Genomic DNA, 12,764 nt, shown 5'->3' with positions numbered 1-12,764 from the left:
CTCTATCCTATATAGTAAAAGGGTAATATGCAAACTGACCCTAACAGCAGAAGGACTGGGAATGACTGGTCACTATGACACACACTGACCACCAGGGGGCAGACGCTCAATGCAGGAGCTGCCCCCTGGTGGTCAGTGCGCTCCCACAGGGGGAGCTCTTCTCAGTCACAAGCCAGGCTGACGGTTGCCAGTACAGTGGTGGTGGTAGGAGCCTCTCCTGCCTCCTCAGCAGCGCTAAGGATGTCTGACTGCAGCTTAGGCCTGCTCCCCGCTGGCAAGTGGACATCCCCCGAGGGCTCCCGGGCTGCCAGAGGGATGTCTGACTGCCAGCTTAGGCCCAATCCCCCTGGGGAGAAGGCCTAAGCCAGCAGGTGGTCATCCCCCGAGGGGTCCCAGACTGTGAGAGGGCACAGGCCGGGCTGAGGGACCCCCCTGAGTGCACAAATTTTTGTGCACCAGGCCTCTAGTTTTATATAATAAAAGCCTAATATGCAAATTGTTCGACTGGGAGTTTGATGTGCGCTGACCACCAGGGGGTGGTGTGGAACATGGCAGGGCTGCAGCCACTGGGACCACAGGAGATAGTGGGGCTCCCCGGGGGTTCACACAGTCGCCGGTCTGCGAGGCCGACTGGAAGAGAATGTGCTGCCTGCCCAGCTTCAGTGCGGCGCTGCTGGGTGTCCCAGAGGCCCACATACTCTGGGCCATGGCACCTGGTCGTGCCCACTGCATCTCTGCATGGGGACTCAGGTGGAGGGGGGTGCACGAGGGCCTGGGGGCCCAGGTGCTTCTCAGGGCCCCAGAGGTCAGCTGGGACCTGCCCTTCCATGCCAGACGCTCGTGCTTCGATTGCCGGCCAGGCCTAGGGACCGCACCCATGCACGAATTCTGTGCATCAGGCTTCTAGTTTATATAGAAGGCCAGAAGTCCAAGGAAAGATAAAGTACCTCTAAAGAACAAATTGGATGAATATGTCAGTAAAAGGCATTATACATTAAGTATAAAGCCGTGGCAATTATGTTAGTGTGGTATAAATACTGGACAGCTAAGAACTAACTCATTCATAGATGGCAACTTAATCTATGTCAGCATTACAGATTTTTAGGGAGGATGAGCTTTTCAATGAACAGTGCTGTGATAACTGATTATCCAGATCAGAAAAAGGAATGGAATTAACTTCTATCTCCCACTGTATTAAAAATTGGGTACACCATTAAAAACATCTTTAAATCACCTATATCAATGATAATATAATGTCATTATATAATGATTTATTGACAAATGGAGAAGGCAAAATTTCCAGAGGAAAGAAAAAATTACATGAGTAGATAGTTGATTTCTCTAAGAGGGTTGGTTTCAAGTTAAAGACCATCCTGTTAGGGAACTGGAAGGAAGGACAGTGCCTCATGCAGGTGAAATATTTAGGTAGGGAACCCAACAGGAGAAAATAGAACCATAGCAACTCAGACCCATGAAAAGAGTGGGGGAAATGTTAACCATGGTGGTGGCCTCAAGTATTTGAAGGATGAACAATTTGGGCTCAGATAGCAACACTGCTCTCTATGAGGCTGGGCTTCAGGTATTCATAGGGAAGGTCTAGCTGCTCATTCCGGGCCACGATTTCCTTTTCCAGGTTGTCTAGATCAGCCTGAAACTGCCTTAAAACAGCCTTGGGCTCAGGACCTGAGAAATACTCTTCTTGGTGATGCCCCAGTGGTACCTGGAGCAGAAAGAAAGGATCAATCATCTTCTAGTTCTAAGAAAAAGGGACCCAAACTCCAGTCCCTCACCCTAAAGTCTCCTTGTCAGCCATCAGTCCCCTCAGAGTGCCAGCGGTCCCCTCTCACCATGTCTGGCGGGGGCTGGCTAATGAGCGATGTGGCAAACATTTGAAGACTGGTCTGTCAGACATTAGGCAGTGAGCCCATCACTGTGTCCATTGTGACATCTTCCTTGGTGGTGGGTGGGGGCATCCGCATTGAGGATGGGGCATTAGGGACCCAGGCATACCAGTCGAACTGGAAGAGGAAGAATCTGGAATCACTCAGAAACTCTGATTCAGGACCCTAGACCCCAGCTCTCTCCCTCAAGTATCCCCTAGACCAGACAATTGTTCTCACAGACCCAGACCTGGCCCGTGTTCACTGCTGCATGCTGGGCAGAGCATCTGAAGATGCACATGGTAAGGAAATGACAGAGCTGAGCCCGAGTCTGGAAGGAGACAGGGAAACCTAGAGAAAAGAACAAAGCTTAGACAGTGCAGTTCCAAAGGAGATAAGGAAGTAAAGGCTGATATCTTGGCATGTCCACATATTAGAATTAGTGAGTGTTCATTCACTTATTCATTTATTCAAAAAGTCATGAACTACTATGTTCCAGACACTATACAGGCACTGGAAATATGTTGGTGGACAAATCAGACTGTAGTAGTGAAGAATGATAATAAACAGAATCACTAAGTAAAATTACACACAGTTTGTTAGATAGTGACAAGTATATAAGTAAGGCAGGAAAAGGAGATATGAGATGTAAAGAGGGGTCGTTAATAATTTAGTCAAGAGACCAGTCCTTGGTTTGCTGCTGACTAACTGCATTACCTTGGACTGACTTCTTAGCTTCTCTGAGCTGCTACTTTTTTTTAATGAAAATAGAGATAATAGTTACCTTACAAAGGGATAGTCCATGGAGGTGGTCCATATAAACCCCCTCAGTCCATTGTAGGTATGTTTATAAGGTGGAGAGTGGGCAGGGCCAAGAGGCTGGTTGGTCTAATATCCAGTGTTCGAAAAGTGGTTAAGAGTAACAGGAGAGAGGTAGACAACCCAAAATAAAATGGCAAAAAGGAATAACAGGTTCTACACAAAGGAGGATATCCATGTGGCTACTAAGCCTAGGACAAGTTCCTCGGTTCTACCAGTCACAGGGAGAATACAACTTAAACTCATAATGTGAAAATACAACATATTCACAATATGACCAAAGTATTTTTCAAATATTTGAGAAGATACTGACTATATCTCATACTCTGTGGAGGGCGAGTAAATGTATACAAGCACTTTGGAAAACTGTCAGAAACACTAAAACTGAACATACACATATCCTATGACCATCAATTACACTTCTAGATACACACCCAACAGAATTGTACACACAACATTGTTCACAGCAGCAATGACATTAATCGCCTCAAAATGGAAACAACCCAAATGCCCATCAATGGGAGAAAGGAAAAAATAAAGGCCGTCATATTCACAAAATAGAATAATATACAATGAGAACAATGAACTACATGCTACATTTCACAGCAGCATGGGTAAATTTCAAACAATCTGGAGATATTAGTGAATGCATGTTTTTGTGTAAAGTTCAAACAGGTAAAACTAACCTGTGCAGTATGAAGTGGTTACCTTTGGATGGGCAAGGACTGGAATAGCATACAAGAGACTTTCTGGGGAGCTAGTAATGTTATTTGTACTTTGTGCTAACTATACAGGTATGTCACCTTACTAAAAGTTCAAGTTGTAGGCCTATGATTTATAGCATTAACTTTTCTCTAGGTTTATTTTATTTTAATAAAATTTCCAACCTCCCCCAAAGTGGTTAAGAATACTGAGGTTGCTCTCCTATTTCTGGAAAGTAGTTTCAGGTATCTGGGCTATAATGCAGAAAAAAAGAGAAGTCATAGACTCATGTTGGAACTGGAGCACCATCAAATCCACTGTCCAATTCCACTCAATTTACAGTTGAGATGCTGCTCAGGGTGTGTAAGGACCTGCTCACATATTACACTTGCTGACCAGATTGGGGAGGTAATTTTTTGGAGTGTGGCATAGGATCACAATCATTTTATATTGATTTACACATGTTTCAACTTTGTCACATTCATTATTTCATTTGGGACAAGAAATACATTCATCTCAGCTCAGGGATATTGAAAGTCATGAGATTAAATAGCTTTCTCAAGCATAGGTCTGGGAAGAGAAAATCTTAACGCACTGCCTTTAATGAGGGTGATGAGAGAATGATGGTACAAAGAGAACCATGAAGTTGCCGGAGACACAGTATGGGTGCGAGAGGTTAAAGCTCATATTCAAATAAGTATTACAAGTGCTCTGATGTGGATATTTCATGGAGAGAAGCATGAAAGAGAGAATGAGAAGGGTGTTTTGGATCAGGTGGAGCCTGATGAACAGAACTGAGGCATACTACAGAGATTTTGGTCACGAAGGGCTTTGGAGGTGTTCCTGGACGAATGGGGAAGGTACAGCCCCAGATACTTTGAGGTAGGACTCCACTTCATGGTAGATGGGTGGTTTACTGATGTGTGCATCCCCAGGGCCTGGTTATAAGTAATAGATTTTAGCTGTTGGCTACAGTTATTGCACAGAGGGAGTGGAAGGGATTCAAGGTATTGGTGTGAAGACTGAAGGGGGAAGGAGCTAAAGGATGATTCAAAACAGTCCCTTCTGGCCTATGTGTACTAGAGAGAGGAATATGCATCTAGGAAGAGCTCAAGAAAGGATATTTCTTCGTTATGGATATAAAATGGGGGGAGGGGACCTACAGGTGGTTAGTTCACTGGTGAGGAGAATACTTTTTCCCAAGAAACTTCAGTCCCAAGGATCATGACACTGAGTTTAGTTTTAAGTCAAATATATACAGTACTGAGACTACATCTAGAAATGGCCCTGCACTTGGCAGGCATGTAGGATGTCTGGATCCTCTGTGAGTGCTGGAAAGTATTAAGAAGGAGAAAAAGGGAGAGAAAGATAGGATGGGCTTTCATGGACTTCGAAAACAGACAATAATTAGAAGAGAAACTGGTAGGGCCTAGGAAGATTTCTTATTGATTATGGTTCTGGCCTTATTAGTCCCAACAGCAGGTTAGGGGCATCTAAGAAGAGGCATGGGATCTCTGAGGAGGACAACCCTTGGGTTTCTAGAATTGTCCAGAGACTTAGGAAGTGAGAATGGGAATAAGATGCTCCATGTGTGGAGGGACAGAGGCTGATGAGGGGTTGGGGTCATGTTCCTAGAAGGGCAAGGCTGAAAAAGGCCTTTGGTCAGAGGGTCTAAGGAGCTCCCTTCTCTAGGTAGGGATCTTACCTCGGTCCTGGGCGTGGCACAGCCCCACCTCAGTGATCTCCCAACACCAGGCCTGCAGCTCAAGGTCCCCTCTGACAACATCATCCCCGTGGTAGAAGAGGTAGACAATCCCCTCCACGTACCTGCCCAGAGAAGGGAGATGAGCTCCTTGAGAGTAGAAGACCCTACCCTCTGGCTGCTACTCCTTTTCTGTGGTCTCTATCCAGCTGATTCTCACTGCACCTGGGAACAGATCTGACAAGATTTGCCTTTTGGGACATCCCGGAGCTCATTCTACAAACTAGTTTAGAAAGGAAATGTGGGACATTAGTTTTAAGAATTCTGCCTGGCCAGTGAGGCTCAGTGGTTGAGTGTGGATCTATGAACCAAGAGGTCACAATTCAATTCCTGGTTGGGGCATGTGCCTGGGTTGCTGGCTAGATCCCCAGGAGGGGCTAGCAGGAGGCAATGAATCAATGATTCTCTTTCATCATTGATGATTCTATATCTTTCTCCCTTTCCCTCTCCCTCTCTGAAATCAATACAAATAAATATATAAAAAATAGCATTGCAAACACATGGTTTATAGTCACTCTTCATAACAAAATCCTTGATCCCACCAGATCCCTTAGTTTCACTCACCCACACAAGTCTGTCTACTTACACTGTCTATTTCAGCCTTCCCATCCTCAGAACCTACTCTCTGTTCCTCATCTCTTCTCGATTGAGTTCTTTGCCTCTCCTGTCTGGACTTTCTTATTTCATATTCCTTTGGCCTTATGCTGACCTCAAGTTAAAGCCCCATTCTCACTATTCCAATACCTTTTTATTTCTCCAACTCTCACCCACCGAGCAATGATCTCCCAGAGCCGTAAAGCATCATTGGCATAGAGGGCACTTGGGATTCCCAGCAGGCCCCGGTCAGCCAGATCATCAGGAGGACAGAGGGAGCGGTAGGTCAGCTGAGTCATGGCCCGCCGGAACACCTGCACAAGGCCCCCTCCACCTGTGCTCCATCCCTGTGACAATAGAAATGAGGGGTTTTGAGGGGACAAACAGAGCTGGAGAACATGGCATACTATATAAAGTGGTCAGATGTGGCCTTTTCAGATTCAAAGACATTGGTATAAAGGAACAAGGCTCCTCAGTTTTAGGGTCAGGACTGTCACACAGAGGGGCCTGGAATGTTGAAAGTGACAGGACGTTTTGCGGACTTGGGTGAGTAGGTCGTCCCACAATCCACCTCCTTACCTTATCAAATAAACCTCCATCTGAGATGAGTTTGTTCCGTGCCCTCGTGTTGATGTCCGTGTAGCGGGGGGTGTGTGGGATCAGGAGCTGGATGGAGAAGGTTGGAGGGGGTGATTTATGTACAACATGCTTGGCTCCTTCTTTATTAGTGAGTGGCACTCAGCATGGTGGCTTTCTCTCCCTCTTGATGCTTTCCTACCTGCTGGTGCCTTTGCCGGATAGTCTCCTGCCTCTCTGATCTCTTAGTCTCATGTTCTCCCATTGCTCTGTGAGTTGGGCTTTGGAGTCTGGTTGACCGGGATTTTAATCTACACTTCACCACTAACTTTGGTACTTGACCAAGATAATAAACCCTCTAAACGTCCATCTCTTTATCTCTTTACAGGCGATGACAATTGGGTCTCATCACAGGTGCTGTGGTGATGCTTATGCGTATAACATATGAGAGTGTTCAGTACATTGCCTATCACACAGATGTCCTTGAATAGTAGCTGTTATTATCATTTCCATCTTGAGTATAGGTGTCCTTTGAGAATCAGTCCTTTAACTTTTGATTTTTTAAAATAATTTTTCTAGCATATACATCCTTACAGTTTAAACTTGCCTTTCTACTAATTTTCAAAGCTGCTCCTCCAACCTTTAGTTATTTTACTTTTGCATTTTTAAAATTTCAGGGATTGGGGTGGGAGGGTACTTTCAGTCAGAATTAAAGGAACCTTATTGATCTACCTTCTTTAACAGCAAAGGGGCTGTTGTCAAACCTCCTCCCATCCCCAATTAGGCACTGTGTTAGGGCCGTTCTCTCCTGCTTTCCCTTTGCCCTTCAAAAAGGCCCTGTGATCCTCATGTGCATTTCCTTTTGTTTTAAACAATTTTATCTTCATCCTGAGATGGGGGATTCATGCAATATTGGTATTTATGTGAGTTGGTGATGCTGCAGAGAGGGAAGGGCCCAACTGAAATAATTGGTACCAACATAACAAAGCAACTCACATTGGTCTGAAACCCCAGAAAGACCATTAAAGATGCTGAGTGTCATAGGAAACCCAAAGTCTACATGAGGAGGGAAGAAACCAGAAGACAAAGAACTAATCATAATAGCAAGAACTACTATTTGTTGTCGCATTTAGTCTATGTAACGCTGTTATTCACCTCCACGATAGAGTGCCTATTATTCCCATTTAGAGATGAGGACCCTGAGCGCACATCTGGTAAGAACTGAGTCCAGGATTCAAGATCCAAACACCAGCAGTCTGAACGCCCAGCCTGCACAGGTAACCTTTATGAGGGGGGCAGGCCTAGCCCTCTGGGTGGCCTGATAGCAACTCAGTTGGAGGGGAGACAGGTATAGAGGCGGCTGTGGAAGGGGGATTTTGAAATGTAAAAGTTGGTTCAATCAACAAGATGTACAGAAGATGGTAATGAAAAAGCATCATAAAGTCAATTAACTGCAACATCAAGGAATTCTGTTAAGGTCTATTTTGTCTATGCTACCCCAGGACCCAAAGGGGTCACTGCTACCAATGGACAGGTTTGGAGATGAAGGTTGGGACTCCTGGAAGAAACACAATTCAGACGTTCTACCCAGCATGCACTTACATATCTTGCTACCACTTCAAACTCCATGTACCTAAAACTGAACATATCATCTTTGACTTCAAAATGGGCTTCTGCTGAATGTATTGTTTCTGACAATTGTTCTGGTTCATAAGCTTGTACTGTTTTTGCTCCTGCTGCTAGTGTCATCAAGATTTCAAAAATGTTTTTTAGGCTATCAAAAGGTTATTTTTGCTGCCTTCTGGTTAGCAATAGATTCTAGCCTCATTACTGTATAAAATTACAGTATTTCTGGGTCAGTACAACTGTATTGACTGGGTGAGCTCCTAGTTGTTGCAGCAGCTCAGACCTCTAAGCTTTCTCTCCAATCTTGCACCCAGGCATGCTGCAAAGACTATTTCCACTCATCACAAAGTCTTTGCATTTTCCTTTCCATTGATCTAATTACCATGGCATGCACGTCTCATTGGGCAGGTTAAATAACCTCTTGGGCTGGTCTTTTATTCCTTTGATCTTCTACTTAATGAATCCTAAGCTGTGGTGTTTATTGCCTTCTGTCTTGATTTCAACTTTATATCCAGATTTTGTTCTCTGATTCTTCTTCTTATTTTTTAAATTTAAATTCTTTATTGCTTAAAGTATTACATAAGTCTCCTTTCCCTCCCATTGATCTCTCCCTAGCTGCTTGGTTATTTTTTATGTGTATCACTTGTCTTGCCAGTTAAATGTTAGCCCTATGAAGCAGAGCAATACTTTTCGTTTATCAAATTATATTCCTGCTCTACAGCAGACTCTGCTGGAGAATATCAGGTGCCTTAGAATAAGTGCTGAATATATGCTAAGTAACTTGACTTAATAAAATAGATGGCACCTCTCTGTATTATTTCTTCAAACTGCATGAAGACCTATGATTATCTCAAAATAAAATAATTTAAACTGATTATCTCAAAATTAAATAATTTAAACATTAGAAATAAAGCCACAAGGGCAAGGTCCTGACACAATAATTGCCTCTTTTCTGTTCACAAATTGCTATAAAGATTTTTTTATTCCAATAACATGGACACTCATTCAATTAGAAGAAGCTTTCTTAACTTCCTTCCAAACAAGTGGCTTATGCTTTTTAAATCTTAGAGAATTGTTGCATTGTTTCCTTCCTCTGGGATGTGAGGGAGATGGGACATGGAGGGTAGAGGATGTACCTTGAAGACAGGGTGCAGTCCTGGGAGGCACCTCATGGTGGCCACAGCAATAACCTCAGCCAGCAGATGAGTGTTCAGCAAGTGATACTGGAGCTCATGAACATGGAAATCTGAACTTCGGACCCAGGACTTTGCCAGGAGCCAGGCAAGTGGAGGATCTGAGGGCAGGAACAGTGGTGGGGTGGGGCAGCTGGGGCTGGGAGGCTGGATCTGAAACAAAGAGGAGCTAAGCATTCACTGGCTTCATCCTGTTAGAAATTATGCTTATTATTCTGGGGGAAACACTGGTGACTAAGATTATTCTCTCCCAGGGATTATACTATAGTAGGAGGATGAAGGCCCTTCCACTCACCCTCTTAAGTGCTGTGGGGACGTATCAGTGCCATGATGGTCAGGTTCAAAGCAGGAGGAATTGGAAAGAGCTGTCTAGTATGACTGAGAGAAACTTGATGAGGGTGTGAGTTAGGATGGTAGAATCGGAAGGAGAAGCTGGACATGTGAGATAAATGACAGTTCTTTTGAAATGATTGATGAGAACAGTAAGAGTGAAAACACATTAAAACCAAGGGAGAAAATATGTCTAAGAAGAAATATTCCACAGAATCATAGGTCAAAAAGAGATTAAATACCCTTATGGTGAGAACCAACAGAGAGCATTCTGACTCTCAAAAAGGCAGTTTCAGGTGAGTAGTGAGTAGGCTGTAAGGTATAAAGGAGATATTGGATAAGGACAGGTGTCACTGAATCAGGCAGAGGTGGGTGATAAGAGCCTGCTGTCTGTGTCCCTTGGCAGAGGTTGGGGATGAACACAGAGCAGTGTTGGGAGGAGGTTTCTCAGAACACCTCACCTGGATGACCATGGGTAGCAGCTTCCCACTGGGTTCCATCTTGAGCATGACAAGGGGGGCAGCCAGGTACTGCTGCTCTCCTTGGACCACATTGGCTGGAATTCCATCCAGTAGAATGAAGTCAGCCTCAAAAAGGGAACCTTTCTAAGGAAAGAGGAATATATCCAGAAAAAAGCATACCTCCACAGGGCCAGGACAAGGAGGAGAATGTAAAGACAGTCACTCTCTCTTCTTGCCATTAGCCCATGTCAGTACCTAAGTCCCAGTGGTTGAACTGAAGGAAGCACTGAGCATCAAGTTCAAATTCTCTTATTTTACAGGGAAGACTAAGACCCCATGAAAGGAGTCTTCCCTGGAGACATGCAGCTTGTCTGTGTCAGAGGTAGTATTAGGACTAAGTATGCCAGTTGATTCTGTAGCACAGGTATGCCAAGCTCTCCACTTGTCAGGCGGCCCAAGCTCCTTTCCCCACCATCTCCTAATGGTCAGCTTTATTGGCAGAATCCAGCTTCGATGCTTTTCCCTACATCATCACCTCTAATTTTTTCCAGCAGAGGACTCTACACCCAGGGACAGTGGGTTACCACAGCCTCCCTTTCCAGACTCAACTTTGGTCCCTCCCCTTCACCACTTCTACTCCTCTCACAGACAAGGAGAAGACCATCAAGGGCTGGAGGCTGTACCTGCAGTTCTTTCTCCAACTGGGCTGAAGCTCCTCCATCCCCGAGGGCAGCATCAGCCTAGAGGGCAGAGAGGTGGAGTGACTTAACAGCATGGGGTTGGTGCCATTGAGAAACTGGTAGCCAAAAGCTGGTCATTTTGCCAGCACTGGTGAACCTTCTCTGTGGGATTAGAGTGGAGTTTAGGAGGAGGATATTCACCACAACCTGATGTTCCTCTCCTTCATACTCTACTACAGGGATTAAGTCACATGACTCCTCCATACCCAGCCCATATATTTTCATTCATGAGTCCTTTGTGAGATCCCCAGCCCTCAAATATTTTTTGCAAGAAGTTTTGGAGACGAGTGGAGGTTAGGAGGAGGATATTCACCACAACCTGATGTTCCTCTCCTTCATACTCTACTACAGGGATTAAGTCACATGACTCCTCCATACCCAGCCCATATATTTTCATTCATGAGGCCTTTGTGAGATCCCCAGCCCTCAAATATTTTTTGCAAGAAGTTCTAGAGACTATGCAATGTGACACATACCTCATTAATAGGGTCATCAAGGGGTTATGGGGACCTGGGCAAACAACTGACCAGCCAGGGCAGTCTTTTGTCCCCAGAAGATCTGATCAAAATCTTCCAGGCGTTTCCAGGGGCTTAGGAGGGTGTAAACATATTTGAGGGCCATCTCCATAAGCCTAGAGCAGATATCAAAGATGAAACCACCAATTTACCAAATCCTACCTGTTCCTGGATCCACCAGCCCCACTCCACTCTGACCATTTCCTCACCCTGCAATCACTGTCCATCCATAGTCCAGCCTCTTCTGCTCATGGAATCTCATATTTGGAGGCAGATCATCTATACTGCCTGCAGCAATTGTCATGGGTAACCCTTCCTTCCAGGTGGCCCAGCTAGGATATGGGGACAAAGGTTAATGGAGGGGCTGGAAGTCATTAATGGAGGAAGTTGTCAGGGAAGGGGTACACTGGGAGGCTTCTAAAAGGGCAGTCACCAGTAGATTTGCTGTCTTTCCTCCAGTTCCTTTTCTCGATGCTTCTGGAACACATCCAAGGTATTGTTTCCTGCCAGGCGGGCTGGGGAGACATCAAAGCAATTCTCTTCAATGCTTTGTGCTATCTCATGCTATGCCCTGACTTCTTCCAGTATCCTGTTTATTTTTAAACTGTTGACAGTATTATAGATGTCCCTCAATTATTCTCTCCTGTCTACCCCCTCCCTGTCCCTGCTCCACTTGAGGCTTTCACCACATTATTGGCTGTACCCATAGTTATGCATGCATATATATAAGTTCTTTGGTTTTAATCTCTTCCCGTCTCCCCTCACTTCCCCCCCCCCTCTGTGTATGTCAGTCTGCTCCATGCTTCTATGTCTCTGGATCTATTTTGTTCATCAGTTTATTGTGTTCATTAGATTCCACTTATAAGTGAGATCATGTGATACTTGTCTTTCTCCAACTGGGTTATTTCATTCAGCATAATATTCTCCAGGTCAATCCATGCTGTTGTAAAGGGTAAGAAATCCTTATTATTTGCAGCTGCATACTATTCTATTGTGTAAATACACCACAGCTTTTTTTATCCACTCATCTAAAGATGGGCACTTGAGCTGTTTCCAGATCTTAGGCATTGTAAATAATGCTGCAATGAACATAGGGGTGCATATATTCTTTCTGATGGGTGTTTAGGGCTTCTTAGGATATATTCCTGGAAGTGGGATCACAATCTCCTATTTCTTAACTGTATGGCATCATACTCTTTTGATTTTTTCTCTGGCCCTGTCTCCTCTGCTTAGTTCCCTAGTCATTCACCTTTCCCCACTCCCTTTTTTTTTAATTTCACCAATCTTCAATCTCATATTTTTCCTGAGACGAAAATCCAATTTTTGACACCCTATTGTGAACCTTAACTAAAATTTTCCTATCTATCCCTGTTCTTCATCACAGTATCTATAAATTTCATTCTTAATCAGCTGAAATGTCCACACCTATCCTACATGATCCCATATTTCTTTGTTAATTTCCCCTGGCCTGGTTCTTCCCTGTCCACACATTAAGCTGTTCTCCAAAATGACATATTTCAAGTGAAGTACACTTACCTCCTCTGACCTCAACCTACTTCCACTGTC

The 12,764-nt window shown here is 44.4% G+C and overlaps 1 protein-coding gene across 1 annotated transcript in view; it reads right to left on the bottom strand.

Annotated features, from left to right (window-relative positions):
* Positions 1 to 1,292: 1,292 nt before the first annotated feature.
* LOC102255394 (arachidonate 12-lipoxygenase, 12S-type-like) overlaps positions 1,293 to 12,764 on the bottom strand; it is a 13,954-nt gene continuing 2,482 nt past the window's right edge. The window contains 14 exon segments of the mRNA XM_014541929.1: positions 1,293 to 1,720; positions 1,848 to 2,018; positions 2,131 to 2,231; positions 5,107 to 5,228; positions 5,935 to 6,104; positions 6,337 to 6,423; positions 9,096 to 9,305; positions 9,944 to 10,087; positions 10,627 to 10,649; positions 10,652 to 10,753; positions 10,756 to 10,785; positions 11,211 to 11,314; positions 11,408 to 11,530; positions 11,632 to 11,713. Of these exon segments, the coding sequence (XP_014397415.1) occupies positions 1,541 to 1,720; positions 1,848 to 2,018; positions 2,131 to 2,231; positions 5,107 to 5,228; positions 5,935 to 6,104; positions 6,337 to 6,423; positions 9,096 to 9,305; positions 9,944 to 10,087; positions 10,627 to 10,649; positions 10,652 to 10,753; positions 10,756 to 10,785; positions 11,211 to 11,314; positions 11,408 to 11,530; positions 11,632 to 11,713 (1,649 nt within the window). The 3' untranslated portion in view covers positions 1,293 to 1,540.

The sequence above is a fragment of the Myotis brandtii genome, unplaced genomic scaffold, assembly GCF_000412655.1.
Source record: "Myotis brandtii unplaced genomic scaffold, ASM41265v1 scaffold283, whole genome shotgun sequence".
In the NCBI taxonomy this organism is placed as follows: Eukaryota; Metazoa; Chordata; class Mammalia; order Chiroptera; family Vespertilionidae; genus Myotis; species Myotis brandtii.
This window is presented reverse-complemented; position numbering and strand designations above follow the sequence as displayed.